The sequence below is a fragment of the Cheilinus undulatus genome, linkage group 17 (assembly GCF_018320785.1).
Source record: "Cheilinus undulatus linkage group 17, ASM1832078v1, whole genome shotgun sequence".
Classification (NCBI taxonomy): domain Eukaryota; kingdom Metazoa; phylum Chordata; class Actinopteri; order Labriformes; family Labridae; genus Cheilinus; species Cheilinus undulatus.
Window position 1 is genome coordinate 42,184,533 of NC_054881.1, and position 20,433 is coordinate 42,204,965.

The following is a 20,433-nucleotide window of genomic DNA, read 5'->3' on the forward strand; positions in this document are numbered from 1 at the left end:
TCAGTCTCTTCATGGAGGAGGAGGCGGGCCCGTCAGCGTGGACAGGTGAGTTCTTGGCAGGTTTCCAGCCCTTATCATCAGGTGAGGGGGGCGGGGCGACAGTACTTGTGGCGGTGCCGGTCAGTCGTCGTGCTCGTCGCTGTCGCTCCGCCTCTCCTTGCTGCAGGTGATGATGCGTCTCATCTCCTCGTCATAGCGAATGAAGTTCTCGCCGAAGCGCGCCCAGGCTTTGAGCGGGACCGTGATCGTGTTCCTATACGGCTGCCTCACCTCGCTGATCTTCAGGAACACGCCGTAGCGGTTCGAGCCCACGTCGAAGTAGAAGCGCTTGTTGTCCACCCTGAAGGACGCTGCTTCCGGCAGCTCAGGGCCATCATCATGGTTCCGGTAGGCGGTGCGGTCGTCGTCGCCATAGTCATCGATGAGCTGGGACAGGGCGTCCCTGAACTCGATGAGTCCCTGGGCTGGGAGGACGATGGTCTGCTCAATGCCGGGGCCGTAGTACCCCATGGTCCCCGGGTTCTTGCTGACTGTCTGACGGATCCGCAAAAAGCGGCCACGCTGGTTCTCCTTCAGGTCCAGGAAGTATTTCCGGTTATCCCTCTCGATGAACTCGCTCTTCAGCACGCGGTGCGCGTGCTCGTCGGACCCCGCGGACCCGGTGGGGGACAGTCCCGCCTCCTGCGCCCTCCTGCGGGCCTCTTGTGTACGCCCCTGGCCGTCGCTTCCGTGCTCTTCGAGCTGCGGACCCGCGCGCACGCGCAGCCCAATGCGTGCGTAGTGGTCAATGAAGTCCCCGAGCAGCGCGCGCAGCGCGGCAGCAGCAGACATGCTGAGCGTCAGCTTACTCTTCCGGATGTTGTCATGGCGACCGCGGCCCACCCACACCTCCGCGATCTTCAGAAAGCGGCCGCGCGCGGATTGCTTCACGTCCAGGTAGAAACGCTTCTTCTGGATGTCCACGCGCTTCGATGCCAGCTCCACGATGTCCGAGGCCGCGTGCGGCGGCGCGCTGCCGGGCGGCGCGAACTGTGGAGGAGCGGGAAAAGAGTCTGATGCAACCTTGCTCCTGGTCCGCTCCATGGCTCTGTCTCTGCTCTCCAACATCACGGGACGGTTCCGCGGAATATCAGCACACCGAGGCTCTTACCATCACCGTGGGTCCGGGTTTATTAGAGTCCAAAGAGGGTCAGGAGAAAAGACAGCTCTCTGTAGTCCACTACAGCACCGGTCCGAGTCTCTGGTCCACTAACATCACACCGAACACGGTTCCACTGCTCACCCAGACACAATCACGGCCCAGTCCAGTCCACTTGCCCAGTACACCAAGTCCCTGACCCTCTGCAGCTCCCAGCAGCCATCACGCCTCACACCGCCCCCCCTCCCTCCATCCTGCAGCCTCAGATGACCTGAAAACGGCAGCGCGTGCGGAGCATCAGCTGATCCTCGGTTCGTGTCCTTACAAAGGTGATTTTTACCGGTCAAAGTGAGCGCGCGGACACACGGATAGAGCTCACCTGCAGCCTCCGAGCAGCCCGCACAGCCCCGCAAACAGCAGACCGAATGAACCCGGTGAACCCGCAGCCCCCCCTCCCCGTCCTGAGAAAACCTCTTTTAAAGAGACAGACACTGAGACGGCCGACAGCCTGCAGGGGGCGCTGTTGCTGCTGCTCTGCAGGCCCTCAGAACACAAAGAAAGACATCCCATAATATGTGTCATAGTAAAGGGACTACATCCCATAATATGTACCATGATAAAGAGAATACATCCCATAATATGTCTGATAATAGAGAATAAATCCGATAATATGTCTTATAATAGAGAATACATCCCATAATATGTCTTAAAATAAAGAATACATCCCATATGTCTGATAATAAAAAATACATCCCATAATATCTTATACTGAAGAATACATCCTATAATATGTCTTATACTAAAGAATACATCCCATAATATGTCTGATAATAGAGAATAAATCCGATAATATGTCTTATAATAAAGAATACATCCCATAATATGTGTTATCCCACTCCCACCCTCTCCTGCACTGCCTCGGCTCTGACCAGTCCGGCTTTAGTAACGCCGGTTCAGGTGCCAATGGCCCAAACAGGTAGAGCTCAGGACCACCATGGTCCACCACCACACCACAGTCCGCTTTAAGGGACTCTGGAGTGGAAAAATCCTCCACCTCTGAAGATCGCTCTGAGGCAGCAGAGCTGCAGGACTCTGGGTCACTTTCTGACTTTCTGACAAGACATGCCACATGTCCCCTTCCCTCCTTCCAGTACCACGTGGGTGGATTTAGCTCTTACCGAGGGGTTTACTTACATTTTAAATGTTAAAATGGATCAGTTGCAATATCTGATAAGTTGTTTATGTTCCATTATAAATCAAATATGGTTTATGAGATTTGACAATCATGGACTTTATTCACATTTTACACTGCGACCAAGCTTTTTTGGAGCTGAGGATGTAAATGAACATAAAAGTTTAGACGATGAAAACAGACATGTTAGATCATGTTTCAATTCAATCTTTACAGTATAAACAGAAATGTTTAGTTATGATTTCTCTTTTACCTGCAGGACAGGTGTTTCAAGAACGTGATGTCAGTAAGAATATAAAAACATCAGCATCAATATTGATTATTATAATCATTACCACAGTGATGTCAGAGTGATGAACGCCTCCCTGAAACTCTGCTCATGTTTTTGTCTTCGTTTGTTCCTTTAATTCAATTACCTGTCATATAGGGATGGCTATGGTGACCCCTGTCATCACACCTGTCCCTATATGGGACCTGTCCCTATATGACACCTGTCATCATACCTGTCCCTATATGGGACCTGTCCCTATATGACACCTGTCATCATACCTGTCCCTATATGGGACCTGTCCCTATATGACACCTGTCATCATACCTGTCCCTATATGGGACCTGTCCCTATATGACACCTGTCATCATACCTGTCCCTATATGGGACCTGTCCCTATATGGCACCTGTCATCACACCTGTCCCTATATGACACCTGTCATCATACCTGTCCCTATATGGGACCTGTCCCTATATGGCACCTGTCATCACACCTGTCCCTATATGGGACCTGTCCCTATATGGCACCTGTCATCACACCTGTCCCTATATGGGACCTGTCCCTATATGACACCTGTCATCACACCTGTCCCTATATGGGACCTGTCCCTATATGGCACCTGTCATCACGCCTGTCCCTATATGGGACCTGTCCCTATATGACACCTGTCATCACACCTGTCCCTATATGGGACCTGTCCCTATATGGCACCTGTCATCACACCTGTCCCTATATGACACCTGTCATCACACCTGTCCCTATATGACACCTGTGAAGTTATATAGCATCAGTATGAACATCAATGTGCAGACATTCAGTGATTAAATTCAATTGCCAAAACAGCCAGTGGATGGCGCTGTAGCTCCTAGAAAGGTCGAGCCCAGCTTTAACATGCTTTAAACACAGCTGACTGAGGAGGGCGCTGTTAGTCTGAATGAAATACCTCCTCAGACACCCACATGCTCCCTTCAAGCAGAACGTGAAATCGAACAAGTGCTTTCATCCGGTCTTCGAGGTTCTGCATTAAAGCGTTGACAGTATGGAAACACATGAGCACCACGAGGTGGCGTGTTGACCTCCTATGTTTATATATGCACACACCGACATTCCATCATTTCTTTGAGTTTAAACACAGAGGAACAAGAGACGACAAAGGAGAAGATCTGGAGAGACAATGTTTCTGAAGGCATCATCACCTCAGTGTGTGTCCACAAGGGGGCGCTGTGACAATCTGTAAAGCGTATACCTGCCTTCACCCTTGGTGATACACCTGAACATTGTACTTTTATTCCGTGTATGATACCAGCCATAATCCTGGCCAGACTGTCAACATTTCATTATTGATATCTTTAACTCATATAAATCTACACTGTAATTTTTGTATAATTCTTGTTTTCCTTCCTCTTTTCTGATCTGTTTTTGGCTGCAACCACTCTCCAACATCAACAAACATCTGAAGGCATATGATTGGGCTTTAACAACAAAGGTGATTCTAGTAGTCATGTGACTGGTAGAACATGACTAGTAACTTTAACAGTCACATGACTGGTAGAGCATTACTTGTAACAGTAACAGTCATCGGACACCAAAATGTTCCTGTGGTGATGAGCCTGTAGGTCAGTAGGTATAAAGTGTCAGCGTCAGAACATGTCAATGTGCAAAGATACATTTTTTATCATTATGTCAGTCTTTATAGTCTGAACTGATCATCTGACATTGAGACACCCCCCCCCCCTCGCAGCGCATAGCCCTCCCCCTCAGGCCTGAGGCCTGTAGCCACCCAGCTGAGGCATGTAGCTGGAGGCTGATGCAGCTGATTGGTCATCAGCAGGTGTGTTGTTCTCAGAGTCCTCCTGCAAGGGGCAGAAGTCTAGTGGCTGAAGCTCCTCCCTCTGAAGGCGAGGGTCATGATCGCCCCCTACAGGCTGACTGCAGCGTAGTGACTGTCTGCTGCCGTCCTGTAGGGTAATGTCGGGGTTTTCCTCTGAATCCAGGAGGGGTTGGGTGGACTCTGAGCGGGAGAAGAGGGTGGCAGGGGTCTGGGTGGGGGTCTGACCTTTGTAACCACTGGACGCAACCACAGACGAGTACTGCACAGTGCTGGCGGTGGTGTCAGCCATGTCACCGCCCTCATCGCTGTCAGACACACTCTGACGAGGAGACGACATGCAGGACGACCCACCAATACCACTGCTGTGCTCCTCAGACAGAAACTTGTCCTTCTTTAGAGGAAGTCCTGCCTTCTCTTCGTCAAACAGACTACGACCATCACACACATCCACGTCCAGCACGCTGATCCCTGACAGGCAGCCTTCCCCTGGAGGATCCGCCTACAAATGAAGGAGATTGGTGAGTGACATTATATTATCTGAGTGATGAGTGTGGACTGAAGTACAACAGATCACATTCTGGCATACTCCATCCTAACAAACCTCACCAAAATGTACCTTTTCCTTTTGGACCTCATCCTAACGGACCTTTTTCTACCTTATCCTAACAAACCTGATCCTAACAGAACTTTTCCTAAAGGACCTCATCCTATCAAACCTCTTTCTAAAAGACCTCATCCTATCAAACCTCTTTCTAAAAGACCTCATCCTATCAAACCTCTTTCTAAAGGACCTCATCCTAACAAACCTTATCCTAACAGACCTTTTTCTACCTTATCCTAACAAACCTCATCCTAACAAACATCATCCTAAAGGACCTCATCCTAACAAATCTCATCCTAAAGGACCTCATCCTAACAAACCTTATCCTAACAGACCTTTTTCTACCTTATCCTAACAAACCTCATCCTAACAAACATCATCCTCAAGGACCTCATCCTAATGTACTCCAGACTACCTCATCCTAACAAATCTCATCCTAATGTTTCACTGGTGTAATGTATGATTAATACCACATGTTTACTGGTTTTACCTTCAGTGAATAATCAGGAGACCAGTTTCCAATAGTGCTCTCTCCAGGGTCGGGGATTCGGGGCCAGAAGTTTTCTTTGATCCTTAAACACAAAAAAACAGTGATTTAAACAAAGGGGTCTAGTGTGGATTAAAGTAAATCCAGATTAAATATTAATCCAGATTAAAATTATCCAGATTAAATGTGAATCCTGATTGAAATTTATCCAGATTAAAGTAAATTCTGGTTAATGTAAATCTAGGCAGAAGAAGATTCAAGATTAAAGTGATTCCTTTTTAGAGAGAATCCAGATTAAAGTGAGTCCTAAATTGGAGTCAGTCCTGATTAAAATAAATCCTGATAAGAATGAATCCTAATTTGAGTGAATCCAGATTAAAGTGAATAATGATAAGAGTGAATCCTGAATAGAGTGAAGGGGGATTAGAGTAAATCCTGATTAGAGTAAATCCCGATTAGAGTGAAAAATGATGAGAGTGAATCCCGATTAGAGTAAATCCTGATTAGAGAGAATAATGATTAGAGTGAATAATGATTAGAATAAATCCTGAAAAGAGTGAAGGGGGATTAGAGTAAATCCTGATTATGGAAAATCCTGATCAGAGCAAATCCTGATTAGAGTGACTAACAATTAGATTGAATCCTGAGTAGAGTGAATCCTGATTAGAGTGAATAATGATTAGAGTGAATAATGATCAGAGTAAATCCTGATTAGAGTAAATCCTGATCAGAGAGAATAATGATTAGAGTGAATAATGATTAGAGTAAATCCTGAAAAGAGTGAAGGGGGATTAGAGTAAATCCTGATTAGGGAAAATCCTGATCAGAGTAAATCCTGATTAGAGTGACTAATGATTAGATTGAATCCTGAGTAGAGTGAATCCTGATTAAAATGAATCCCTAACAGAGTGAATCCTGGGTAGAGTGAATCCTGATTTAACTGAATCCACATTAAGTTAACTCAAACGCAAGTAAATCTAGACTAAAGTTAATCCAGATAAAAGTGAATCCTGATTAGAGTGAGTCCTGATTAGAGTGAGTCCTGATTAGAGTGAGTCCTGATTAGAGTGAATCCTGATTAGAGTAAGTCTTGACTAGAGTAAAGGTCTTTACACACTGGGTCCGTTATTTTCAGATGCGTTTTTGGATCCCAAATACGAAAAAATGTCACGCACTCAGACCTTGCAAATCTCGGGAGAATGTGGCAAATAGTTTCATCCTGACACTCTCTGTCACTCCTTTGAAATCCTGCTGGATCCATCCTGACAGAGAGCTTCATTCAGCACCCATTCATGCATAATAGCGCTGAGCCACGTTGGAGAAATAGAGAGCGCAACTTTATAATCCTGTCTCTGTTATGAGCTGTGAGTAGGTTACAATGTATGCCGTTATCTGTTACACTTCCATAGCTGATATCCACATAATACACCGGAAAACTACAGTGTTCGCAGAGAGAGTTCGGGAGTGGGAGAGAGGGAGGAGTTGGATGGGGGTTAGTGAGCGAGAGAGAACAAAGTAACGGGCGCTGATCTGAATCATGAACCACCCTTATATCTGTTATATTTCAATGGTTTATATCCACAGAATAAATGAGCAAACTTTGGTGTTTAAAGTGAGGTTAGTGCGAGAGAGAAGGAGAGGGGGAGGGAGGAGGGGTCTGGCGGGGGTGAGCAAGGGAGGAGGAAGCAGCGGGCACTGCTTTGAATCATCACTCACCATTTAAATGACTTGGACTGATGCGAAATTTCGCATTAAAATCTAACCTGTTCCGAATAAAAATATGACGGACGAAAATTTCGCCGTCAGTCTGGAAACATCATTAGAACAACATGAGCTCAATTTTCTTTTCTGACATTTGAAGAATTCGGACAAAATAATCAGACCCAGTGTGAAAAGGCCTTAAATCCTGATCAGAGTAAACCCAGACTAAAGTGAATCCTGATTAGAGTAAATCCTGAGTAGAGTGAAATCTGATTAAAGTAAATCCTTCTCAAAGTGAATCCTTGGTAGAATAATTCCTGATTTAAGTGAATCCACATTAAGTTAACTTAAATTTAAGTAAATCCAGACTAAAGTGAATCCAGATTAAAGTGAATCCTGATTAGAGTGAGTCCTGATTAGAGTGAATCCTGTTAAAGTGAAACCCCATCAAGTGAACTCAGATTTAAAATAATCCAGACTAAAGTGAATCCAGAATAAAGAGTTCCACTCACACGTCTTTCTTGTAGAAGCAGAGCAGGACGGTCATCAGGAAGACAAACAGGAAACCCAAACTAACGCCAACCACGATCACCTCGATCTCACCAGGAGCTGAGATGAATGATTTCAGTTTATCAATAATTACAGATTAAATCAGTCTTAGTGAGATTTCTGAATAATTGATAGAACATCCATCAATACATCACAGACCAACATATTAAACTAAACAATACACTGACACGATGTTGATGTGGTGTTTGCGCTGTCTAGCCCCGCCCTCTACAGGTGTGCTCTCTTACCGTACTTGGCTGTGGTGAAAGAGTGTTTGGAGCCGGGGGTTGAGCCTGCCACAGTAGATGCTGTGATCCAGGTTACATAGGTGGTGTCAGGTAACAGAGAAGTGAGCGTGCATGAGGTGGAGTTACCATGTAGCGTAACCGCTGGAGGAGAGAAGGGAAAGGTTAAAGGTCAGACCATATATATATAAATGTAGATGTCACAGCTGATTAAGGGGAAGAGCAGGGGCAGGTTAAAGGTCAGACCATAGATATTTTGATATAGATGTCACAGCTGATTATGGACAAGAGCAGGGTCAGGTTAAAGGTCAGACTGTAGATTTATAGATATGGATGTCACGGCTGATTTACAACAAGTGCACAGGTGTACCTTTAAGCTCCTCCCCTGTCTTGTAGTAGACAGTATAGTTGGTGATGAACCCTCCCCGTTTCTCAGGTGGAACCTCAGTCCACCTCAGGTGAGCCTTGTTTCGACCAGGAACGCCGACCAGATTGACAGTGGGAGCCACAGACGGAGCTACACAAGGTTAATAGTTATTATTTCATCATGTTTATGGATTACAGTGGAAAGAAAAAGTCTGTGCACCCTCTGAGATGATCTGAGTTTCTGCACTGACTGGTCATCAGATCTGATCTGCATCTTAGTCACAAGTAGAGACAAACACAATGACCTGAAAACCTGAAATAATGATAATATTCAAGTCTTTACTGAACACAGCCATCAAACATTCACAGTGCTGCTGGAAAAAGAAAATGAACCCTGGAGCTAAGAATAAAGCTCAACCAAGCATTTCTGGCAGCAACCAATCAGACCAGATCAACCTTCAAGAATTTTGGACCATTCATCCTCACAGAGCTTCTTCAGCTGGATTTTCTTTTTTGAGGCTGTGCTGCAGTCACTAGCCTGAGGGTTCCTCAACCTTTTCCAGCAGCTCTGTGAATGTTTACTGGCTGTCATTATTACTGGTAGTAGAACCAATGAGTGTTTCCATTGGCTGTCCCAGTGATGACCTCATCAGTGCTCTGGTGTTTACATGCAGACGAACCTGGTTAAAGCCGTACATTTGATCAATACCAGGATCCTCTCTGACTGCTCTGCGTATCTGTGCAGGCGTCTGTCATGTTTATTGTTTTTTACAACAAAATCCACGAAATCTGATAAAAATGAGGCTACTGTGGGTTATCACTGATCGCTACTGTTAACACCAACATGGTGTAGGTGTGTTTACCTCGTTGTTTCAGGTAGACGTCCACGCTGGCGGGTCGACTGATCCATCCAGAATAAATGGAGTACACCGACACAGTGTAACATTCAAACTCCTCCAGATTACCTACACCACACACACCATCAAACACGTTAGATCACATCACAGCTGATCATTTACCTGCACAGGTAAATCAGTAAACAAAGATTTAGAATGGGACAAAATCTGTAGAGTTTCATTAAAACTAAACCTTCACTTCAAGAAAAGTTCCACAGATAAACTGATTGACTGTCCGACTGATCTGAACCTAACAGTATATATACCTGTGGCTCAGGTGTTCTACCTGTTGTTAAGATGTTCTACCCGTGGCTCAGGTATTCCACCTGTTGCTCAGGTATTCTACCTGTGACTCAGGTAATCCACCTGTGTCTTAGGTGTTCTATCTGTGACTGAGGTGTTCCACCTGTGGCTCAGGTGTTCTATCTGTGGCTCAGGTGTTCTACCTGTGGCTCAGGTGTTCTATCTGTGGCTCAGGTGTTCTACCTGTGACTCACATGTTCAACCTGTGTCTCAGCTGTTCTACCTGTGGCTCAGGTGTTCTACCTGTGACTCAGGTAATCCACCTGTGTCTTAGGTGTTCTATCTGTGACTGAGGTGTTCCACCTGTGGCTCAGGTGTTCTACCCGTGGCTCAGGTGTTCTACCTGTAGTTCAGATGTTCTACCTGTGGTTCAGGTGATACCTGTGGGTCACGTGATACCTGGCATACCTGTGATGTGCGTCCGTGTGGTGGCCTTGGTCTCTCTCTGCCAGTCTTTCTGCGGCCCCCTCACCCACTCCACCACAAACTCAGTCACCCCAGAGCTGTTCAGGGGCTGCCACTCCACCATCAGACGGCCCTCATGGGGCCAAACTCTCAGCTCCTCCACCGGGGGACGCTCTAAGGAAATAAACCAGGTTAAATCTGCTGAGGTGTCTGGAAGAGTCTGACATGTTCCACTGATGGTTAATCATTGATAGAGAACTTTAATCAAAATCACTGATTGAGCAATCATTTTAACATTTCTCATCACTGATCACTGATAAATCATTGTATTGGTTTTCATTATTGACTCACTCACCTCGGTTTCTCTCAGGTATGCCTAAATATGCCTCTGGTGAACGCCCAACAGAGTTGACAGCAGAGACCCAAATTCTGGCTGTCATCTGGTCAGAGAGGAGGACGTGATTGAGGACAGTCACACCTCTACTCTCTGATGCGTTAAAGGAAACAAAACTGCTGGCATTCTTTGACCCATGGTCGTACACTTTCACATCATAATGGAGGATCCTCCCGTTAGCGAACACGGGCTCCTGGAAGGAGACAAAAACCAGAAGGCCGAGATATTTATACTGGTATTACTACTGGTATGTGAACTGGTGTTAATACTGGTCTATAAACCGGTGTTAATACAGGCATATAAACTGGTGTTAATACAGGTAAATGAACTGGTGTTATTACTGGCATATAAACTGGTATTAATACTGTTAAATAAACTGGTATAAATACAGGTGTATGAACTGTTGTTAATAAACAAATATGAAAACTAGTATTAATACTCATATAGTGCTGCTATAAATCTGATAGTAATAAAGTTATTTTTGCAGATATTAATAGTGGACTTAATACTGATATAAATACAGAAAATTAGATGCAACAGACATGCTCTCAGCTGTAGCGCTGTTTCTGGTCTACCAGGTGTCTGTCGTTACCTTGGAGATGAACCGAACTTTTCGCTGCCCCATGTGGTCTCTCTCAGAGACCATCCATAAATCTGGTTTACTTCTCGGCCCTGTAACAAAGAAACAAACAGACACAGGCTTTCATGACCACAAAGCATGCTGGGATACACAGGATTCTAGACCAGGCTGGTGTGGATCGAATCTTATCATCCTCTTTTGGTCATGAGGTCAAAGTTAATCTAAACAGTTCAGTAAATGAAGCTGGTAGATGTTGATCTGTGATTGATCTGGTACTGAAGGATGTTTCATGTTCAGTCATTATAAATATTAAAGTTTAGAGGACTCCTGATTAAATATCATCTGTGATAGAACTAAAGACCTGAGACCTCTTTGTGGTCAGACCAGTGTTGTTTAGTCATTTATTTCTTGTTTTTTAAGCTTTAAACCACACATCTGTTCTTTTATTCTACTCAAATCTTAATTCTAGTGTTCAGATTTTAACTATTTTTCCCTCCATACTACGGCCACATAAATGGACGTCATCAACAGTCATCCTCCTCGGCACTGTAGATGTTTCCATGGCAACCAGAGACTCCACCAATCAGAGACATGGCTGTGAGACTCTAGGATTGTGGGTACTGTAGTATCTTTAGCTGAGATCATGAATAAACTTAAAGAGGTTGACATTTTCTGGAGTTTATATCATGGTTTTATACTCAGGTAGTTCACGGTCGGTCTACCGCTGATTTTTATGATAAAAATTAAGTCATTAAATCACTTTAATTTTACTACAGGATCCAGACTGTAGAGCTCTAAACAACCAATCAACATCTACTCTCAAACTTACGGTCCTCTGGGGTCCTCATGGTGGCGTTGTTGCTCCACTCGCTCCAGTGTCCGTGTCCAGGTCGAGCGTTCTTACAGCTCACCTGGGACAGGTAAACTGTGTCAGGCTGCAAGCCCTGCAGTCTGAACGACTCAATATCTTTGGACAGGTCTCCATCAGGCACCTGAAGCATGGGACAGATAAAAAAATAAGATATCATATTCATTTATCATATTAGAGACAAGAGGCCTGGTTTCTCCACCAGTCTGATTAATGCGGGTAATTATGACGAGGACAGGCCAGTGCTGTCCAGCTCCTGTTGACTTCCTGATTTAAATCCCCTCATATTTACCCAGCAGAAAAACCGACGTTTGGTTGTCAGTCATGAATTTATCAGAATGATGGGGAAAAGCTGTTGACAAGGTACTTCCTTGTTTGCACTGGAAGCTGTCCTAGGATGCTCATGAGCTCTAAAGTACAGGTACCAGTGGCTTTCTCCCTCATTCTGATAAATGTATGCATGGAAACTAAACATGGTTTCTGTTCAGTAAATACGTCTTATCAGGGAACATCTATCAATCTGTGGCCTATATTCAAAACAGGAAATAGTACACTGAGTAGACTAAGCAGTAATTGTTTTTAAATACGTCACAGTGGATAGACTCAGAAACAGGGAAGAGAGTGGGGAGAGACATGCAGTAAAGGGCCACAGGCCGGATTCAAACCCGGGCTGCCCGCATACATGGGTAGCGCCTTAAACCACTCGACCATCTGTGCACCCCGGAGTATATGGTTTTACCACCAAGTGTTCAAAAATCTCAATATACAGGCACGCACCTCCACCAGCATTTCATCACAGCCTTCATTAAAACAAGTCAAAAAGCCCAGCTCAGAGAGCGTACGGGAGCGCTGGAAGTGATTTATAATGAAGGAACTGTTCTTACACTTAAAAAGTAAAACTGAGCGACAGACAGAGGAGCAAAACAAGATCCTCATTTCCTGTCAATGACATTTACACAATAAATAAAGGCAATAAAGGCACAAAAAGCCTAAAAAATAAACCTTTAAAAAAAATATATATATATACATATATATATATATGTATATATATATATATACATATATATATATGTATATATATATATAAACAAACTCACGTAGCTCCAGGTGTGCGCTCCTTGGACACAGAATCTGATGCGATAGGTTAATCTGACATAGACTCTATCGATGGGGGGAGTCCACTTCAACACCATAGAGGTGGGAGTAATACTGGGCTCTGGCAGCAGCGTGACGTTTGACGGAGGATTGGTCTTCACTGAAACACAAAACACCAAAGTGTTATTATCTATGAGTCTGTGCTGCATGTTAACAATAAAAATGACATTATCATTGTTAATATCAAATATCTATCAATATAATGTTTATCAAAAACAAAGACAGATGTACAGAGACCATAGAGCCCCCCCCCCCCCCCAAACCATCCAGGGGGGTCCATACTTTGATCGTCAGTGCTGTCTGTAAAACGCGACCACTTCAGTCCCTCTATGCCGTCAGACTGAACTCACCAAAAAAGCCGGCGTCCTGTATCAGGCGGTCTGACTCCGCCACCCCCAGCAGGTTTTTAGCCTCCACCCAAATCTCCAGAGGTGTGTGAGTGGGGTAACTTCCCAATGTCACCTGACCGTTGGTTCTGGGTGTGATGGTTTGATTTATCTCTCCACTGAAAACATGGAACCACAACAGGAACATGAAACAGACACAGAGTGTTTTTTGTCCTGGCGTTCCCGCCGGGGCTCATGTATGATGATGGCGTTAGGCTGTGGGCCAGTATACTCACGTCATCTGTTTTACGTAGAGCGTGTACGTGGTAGGAACTTCTTTGGTCTGACGTCCGCGGTCGTCCCACTTACAGCTGATCGCTTTCTGAGATGTGTCTTCTCCTGAAGAGCCACACGTCAAGTTCGCGGGTTTCTGCACGCCATCTGAAAAAACACGGTTAAATAATAACTGTCAGTGGATCACGCCGACACATGACAGCTGTTTGATACGCACTCATCATCGTGAATCTAAGACCAGCATTCAACGTGCAGATGGCTAAATGTGGCAGGTCTGTCTGATGAAGAGGACACCTACATCCTTTTCTCAGGTAAAGGCCGTGTATGAAGCGTCCCTGGTTGAGGACGACGTAGGGAGAAGGTTTGCGGCACAGACAGTAGAGCCACTCAGGTTTTTCCGAGTTAACAGTGAAGGTCACACTGAGGGCGGAGCTGTTGATCCTGGTGTAGAGCTCTCTGGGTAATGTAGTATCTGACAGATTCCAGTAGAGGTCATCTGAGGTCACCTCAGCCGTGTCGAGGATCACGCACGTCGCTGTGAAGTCTGAGCCAACCTCTATGACCGGAGACTGAGGGAACGTCATCAAGTGGTTCCGGGAATCTGTGGAGCAGGAAAAGCATAAAAACAACCTTTAACTGAAATATTCATCCAACAAACACCATGAAAACAACCTTTAACTGATATATTCATCCATCAAACACCATGAAAACAACCTTTAACTGATATATTCATCCATCAAACACCATGAAAACAACCTTTAACTGATATATTCATCCATCAAACACCATAAAAACAACCTTTAACTGATATATTCATCCATCAAACACCATGAAAACAACCTTTAACTGATATATTCATCCATCAAACACCATGAAAACAACCTTTAACTGATATATTCATCCATCAAACACCATGAAAACAACCTTTAACTGAAATATTCATCCATCAAACACCATGAAAACAACCTTTAACTGATATATTCATCCATCAAACACCATGAAAACAACCTTTAACTGATATATTCATCCATCAAACACCATGAAAACAACCTTTAACTGATATATTCATCCATCAAACACCATGAAAACAACCTTTAACTGATATATTCATCCATCAAACACCATTAAATATAACTTTAACTGATATATTCATCCATCAAACACCATGAAAACAACCTTTAACTGATATATTCATCCATCAAACACCATGAAAACAACCTTTAACTGATATATTCATCCATCAAACACCATAAAAACAACCTTTAACTGATATATTCATCCATCAAACACCATGAAAACAACCTTTAACTGATATATTCATCCATCAAACCCCATGAAAACAACCTTTAACTGATATATTCATCCATCAAACACCATGAAAACAACCTTTAACTGATATATTCATCCATCAAACACCATAAAAACAACCTTTAACTGATATATTCATCTATCGAACCATAACTGTCCACATGTTTATGATGGTTTGAAATAAAGTCAGATGTCCTGATTTAGAGTTTTACTTCTCCTTTTTGAAGCAGTTTTTTTCCTGTTTTTTTTTCACATCATTTGCTGAAACAGTGGTGTTGAATTTGAAAGACGCATCTTAGTTTTGTATTATATTTTGTGTAGAAACAGAATTTAAATGGTGAAAATCTTTTATTAATGCCGTTATCCTGCCTCATAGTTTCTAGGTCAGGCCAGTTCTAGATTGGGTCACGATGACTTGGACCACTTAAAGTGGGTTACCAGAGGAAAAGCTAGGGAAACAATCCAGTCACAATCTAGAATGTGCTTATTATTTATGATGTACAGCAGCAGATATTACTGATTTTTATCACACATGGTCAGTTTAAGATTTTTAACTTTTTCTGCTCGTCCTTATGACAAAGACTGAAGTGAGACAGGACATGATATCTAAGGGAGATATGTAGTGGATTTATAGATTTTATGATGGGAGTCTAAAGAAATTAAAGTAAAAACAGGAAGTATTATTATTCTATGAAGTGTGATCTTTAAGAGTTACCATTTAAAAAGCAGGAAGCAGAAAGACAATCACATAAACAGAAACACTACATAATTCATAAATACAGTTATAAACCCTGCCACTGTCCGGACGTCTATCAGCAGAAAGAATGATAATAATATAAATATTTAGAATATTAGATATTAATAGGAAAGAAGATACTGAGCAGCTATAACGCTATTTCTACAACTACCAGAGGTGGAAAAAGTACCAGACTATTGCAGTCAAGCAAAAGTACCCTTACTCAGGTTTAAATCTACTTGAGTAGAAGTAAAAGTACGGGTCCATAAATCTACTCATTTAGAATTTACTCAGAGTACTGAGTAGCTACCGAGGGGCTTTCATACAGGCCCTCCAGACTGGCAGGGCTCCATGCCGGTTCCGTTTCCTGAATCTAAATTTGAATCGGCCGGTGCGTTCAAACCGGGAAAAAAAATTGGTTCTGAGCCTGACAAGTTGGTTCTCAGCTGGAACCAGAAATAGTTGGTTCTTTCTTGGGAACTGTGACATCATCAGTGGGCATGTCACATTCTAGGTTGTGAAGATGAGCAGAAAACAAACAAAAAAAAAATGGTCTGCTGGGGAGACAAAATGTTTGGTTGTGATTTGGGCATTGACAGAATTCCAGGTGAAGCTGGAGAGTAGTACAAGGAAGAGAATGTTATATGCCGAACTTGCGGAATAGATAGCATATGCTGGGTTCACCTGAACATCAGACCAAATAATTGAATTACTCAAGAAACTGAAGAAGGAATACCGGGACTGCATGAAAGACTTGGGCAAAAGTGGAGCAGACGTGGTGATACATGTCCATCATGTCCTCCCACTTTGGTTCTGCTTAAACTGGTGTGAACGCGGCTGGTTCCCCAGAAAGCACCAAGGTTCTGAGTCTACAGAACGGAACCAGAGCCAGAACCAGAACTGTGTCTGTCTGAAAACACCCACAGTGAAATATGACCTGTCCTAAATGTGGAATAAAAACAAGAAAATATGGACCTCCGACCAGGTTGGTTAAAGGTGTGACCTTACCTGAAGTAGAAATATGGGAGGAAATATGGAATTTGTTTTTTCACTCAGTACTCAATGCTTTTTAAAATCTAATTAAGTACAATCTTCACTCAAAATATACTTCAAGAAAAGTAAAAGAAGTGATTTGCAAAACTACTTAAAAAGTACAAGCATAGAAAAAGCAACACAATTAAAGTAATTTGAGTAAATGTAACTGACCCCTGTCAACTACGTAATAATAACAATATTATTAATAAAAACAATGATTATAATATTGATAATAACAATATCAGAAACTAATAGGAACGAAGTAACTGATTAGCGCTAATGCTACGTCTACATTATAATAACATTAATAATACAACAATGACAGTGATAATAATAATAGCATCATTAACTTAGGATAGTTACTGACCAGCTCCAAAGAAATTCCTACCACTACTTTATAATAAAAACAAAAATAATAATAAAATAAAAGTTAAGATAATATCATTAATATTGTTATATCACGATGAAGGAAATAACTGACCCGCTCGTCCCGTCATCATCAGAGCTGCTAACAGCAGAAGAGTTTGTGACTCCATGATGAAAATTTAACCTGAAAATACAGAAATAAACATTAAAAACATAACAGACATTTAAAACATGATCATAAACTTTATGGGGAATATCAGTGACAGAGAGCAGACTGAATATCACCCTGGGTCACAACTGTGGCCTAGTCTGCATGTACTGATGTCTTTATTTACATGTTTTAGTCTTTAATTCGACATTTTACCCGTTAGCTCCAGTGTTAGCATGTTCGTCATGTCAGCTAACAGTGCGGAAAAAAAAAAATAACTCACTTATCGGTGGTCACCTGCGTTCCCGGTTCAGGTGTCACTCTAAAACCATTCCGGGTCTCACCTTAACAGCTGAATGAATCAGGTAAACAGCAAAATAAACGGGTAAACGAGCGAGTTAGCTGTTGCGCCATCTGGCTCGTTACGAACTGTTCTAAGGAAGACCCGCCCACTTCCCGTTAGAACACACTGGTGTCAGATTACAGCTACGGCGCGCGTCACAGTCACATGACCTCAGAGCATGTGGATGGACATCAGCCGGGATATCTAGCGCTCTGCTGTAATTCTTGTTTTCTATAGATCTACTAAAGCAAGGAACCCGCCTGCTCTGAGTACTGATTGGTCAGAATCGCTGTCTATTAAAGGAACCTGACCAATCAGAGCTCTCATTTTTGGTGATGACTGGTACTCCCACCCATGAGTAATGTTTTCCGGTATGTCTCCGCCCTGTAATGCCCCCCCACCCAGCTTTTTTGGAGCTGAGGATGTAAACGAACCTGAAATGAACATAAAAGTTTAGACGTGTTAGACATGTTAGATCATGTTTCAATTCAATCTTTACAGTACAAACAGAAATGTTTGGTTATGATTTCTCTTTTACCTGCAGGACAGGTGTTTCAAGAACGTGATGTCAGTAAGAATATAAAAACATCAGCATCAATATTGATTATTATAATCATTACCACAGTGATGTCAGAGTGATGAAGACCTCCCTGAAACTCCCTGCTCTTGTTTTTGTCTTCGTTTGTTCCTTTAAATCAATTACCTGTCATATGGGGATGGCGATGGTGACACCTGTCATCACACCTGTCCCTATATGACACCTGAGAAGTTATGCAGCATCAGTATGGACATTACAGTTTTTTCCAATTGCTAAAACACAATTTTGCAAACTAGGCTGGTTTTATCAAAATACTTTACACAATTCACAAAACCACACATCCAAACTGCAAAATACCTCATGTATCCTGCAAAATGAAGCACTGCAACCAAAACTACATATAGCATTATCAAAATCAAACTTTTGCACCAAATGGCACACACATCATTCATATCACCCGATTTTTGTCTAACCAGCTACACGCTGTTGGGCATAATGAAAGGCACTCTCATCTTTAGTATGCTTTGCCATAATACTAAAAAAAAAAGTTCAAACTGTAGAAAATTCTTCAGATTGTTCACATGCACAGAAATATTTGCAGATATACACACACGCTGTTGAAACATTTATTTTTCTATTTTTCACCAAACAAGTCCGTGCAACATATGCACAGCAGATACATTTATATTGGAGTGAACAAAAATATGCTCACAAAAAGCAGTAACTTGAAAAATAAATTGCAGTAAAAATGTGCAGAAATATATATATATATATATATATATATATATAATTGCACCCACATCAATTTCATCACATGCCTATTCCATTGCCTGCACAAGCCAACTAAGGTTGCTCTGATTTCATTTGAAAATTGTTGTTGTCTTTGGCCATGAACTCCTCTATCAGCTTTACCCTTACCTCTCACTCTTCCTCACCCTCCTTCTTCCTCTTCCTCTCTCTGCAACGTCTTCCATTGTTGTAAAAAAAAACAAAGATACTCACCTGTGGTCTTTTTATAGTGCTTACTTCCTGATTGAAGTGCTAACAATTAACCATTGAGGTGTTCAGTCAGGTGACACATATACCAGCTAATTAAGCTCATGTAGTGTCATTTTGAATGGCAGTGTTTGGAAGTGACAAATGTGACTTCATGTCAGATTGTTGTGTTCAGTGCATTTAAAAAGTGCCATTTTGAATTGCAAAATGTGTGTAAAGCAGAAAATGTGTTTAGAGTTTTGGAGACTTGAGAAGAGGTTTTGCACTCTGTGTGTCAGTTTAAATAATTGTGCTATGCATGTCATTTTAGTGTGTTAGCAATTGGAAAAAACTGTAATGTGCATTCAGTGATTAAATTCAATTGCCAAAACAGCCAGCAGATGGCACTGTAGCTCCTAGAAAGGTCGAGCCCAGCTTTAACATGCTTTAAACACAGCTGACTGAGGAGGGCGCTGTTAGTCTGAATGAAATACCTCCTCAGACACCCACATGCTCCCTTCAAGCAGAACATGAAGTCAAACAAGTGCTTTCATCCGGTCTTCGAGGTTCTGCATTAAAGCGTTGACAGTATGGAAACACATGAGCACCACGAGGTGGCGTGTTGACCTCCTATGTTTATATATGCACACACCGACATTCCATCATTTCTTTGAGTTTAAACACCACACAGAGGAACAAGAGACGACAGCGGAGAAGATCTGGAGAGACAATGTTTCTGAAGGCATCATCACCTCAGTGTGTGTCACTGAGGGGGCGCTGTGACAATCTGTAAAGAGTATACCTGCCTTCACCCTTGGTGATACACCTGAACATTGCACTTTTATTCCGTGTATGATACCAGCCATAATCCTGGCCAGACTGTCAACATTTCATTATTGATATCTTTAACTCATATAAATCTACAACAGCCACATGACCGGCAGAAAATAACCAGTAACTTTAACAGCCACATGAATGGTAAAACATAACTAGTAACTTTAACAGTCACATGACTGGCAGAACATTACTAGTAACTTTAACAGTCACATGACTGGTAGAACATTACTAGCAACTTTAACAGTCACATGACTGGTAGAACATAACTAGTAACTTTAACAGTCACATGACTGGCAGAACATTACTAGTAACTTTAACAGTCACATGACTGGTAGAACATTACTAGCAACTTTAACAGTCACATGACTGGTAGAACATTACTTGTAACAATAACAGTCCTGTGGTGATGAGCCTGTAGGTCAGTAGGTATAAAGTGTCAGCGTCAGAACATGTCAATGTGCAAAGATACATTTTTTATCATTATGTCAGTCTTTATAGTCTGAACTGATCATCTGACATTGAGACACCCCCCCCCCCTCGCAGCGCA

At 42.7% G+C, this 20,433-nt stretch overlaps 2 protein-coding genes and 1 long non-coding RNA gene across 5 annotated transcripts; all 3 read right to left on the minus strand.

Annotated features, from left to right (window-relative positions):
• Window positions 1-1,696, minus strand: purg (purine-rich element binding protein G). The gene has a single exon (XM_041811416.1). The coding sequence runs from the start codon at window positions 1,105-1,107 to the stop codon at window positions 121-123; it is 987 nt and encodes a 328-aa protein (XP_041667350.1). The 5' UTR covers window positions 1,108-1,696; the 3' UTR covers window positions 1-120.
• Window positions 1,697-2,408: 712 nt separating this feature from the next.
• Window positions 2,409-4,323, minus strand: LOC121525111. Its single transcript, XR_005993196.1, has 2 exons — window positions 2,834-4,323; window positions 2,409-2,787 (listed from the first exon to the last, which is right to left on the minus strand). It is a non-coding gene; the product is annotated as an uncharacterized LOC121525111 (long non-coding RNA).
• A 21-nt stretch (window positions 4,324-4,344) lies between these two features.
• Window positions 4,345-17,632, minus strand: LOC121525110 (interleukin-6 receptor subunit beta-like). Of its 3 annotated transcripts, none has more exons than XM_041810916.1 (16): window positions 17,477-17,632; window positions 17,161-17,229; window positions 13,899-14,201; window positions 13,603-13,747; window positions 13,331-13,485; window positions 12,923-13,080; window positions 11,787-11,949; window positions 10,970-11,049; window positions 10,339-10,570; window positions 9,987-10,157; window positions 9,243-9,344; window positions 8,384-8,530; window positions 8,017-8,157; window positions 7,732-7,828; window positions 5,522-5,603; window positions 4,345-4,929 (listed from the first exon to the last, which is right to left on the minus strand). In XM_041810916.1, exons 2-16 carry the CDS (start codon window positions 17,213-17,215, stop codon window positions 4,357-4,359), a joined length of 2,604 nt encoding a protein of 867 aa, XP_041666850.1. In that variant the 5' UTR covers window positions 17,216-17,229; window positions 17,477-17,632; the 3' UTR covers window positions 4,345-4,356. The 3 variants fall into 3 exon arrangements, with proteins under 3 accessions (XP_041666850.1, XP_041666851.1, XP_041666852.1); XM_041810917.1 differs by having other exon boundaries at window positions 17,410-17,632; XM_041810918.1 differs by having other exon boundaries at window positions 17,538-17,615.
• Between the last annotated feature and the right edge of the window lie 2,801 nt (window positions 17,633-20,433).

Bases quoted from the DNA above. Each gene is read 5' to 3' on its own strand.
- purg (XM_041811416.1), bottom strand. From the start codon at position 1,107: ATGTTGGAGAGCAGAGACAGAGCCATGGAGCGGACCAGGAGCAAGGTT.
- LOC121525110 (XM_041810916.1), bottom strand. From the start codon at position 17,215: ATGGAGTCACAAACTCTTCTGCTGTTAGCAGCTCTGATGATGACGGGA. The intron at 11,950-12,922 runs GTGAGTTTGTTT...CCCATGCTTCAG, and splicing joins GAGCGCACACCTGGAGCTAC to GTGCCTGATGGAGACCTGTC. The intron at 10,571-10,969 runs GTAACGACAGAC...GTCTCCTTCCAG, and splicing joins AAGTTCGGTTCATCTCCAAG to GAGCCCGTGTTCGCTAACGG.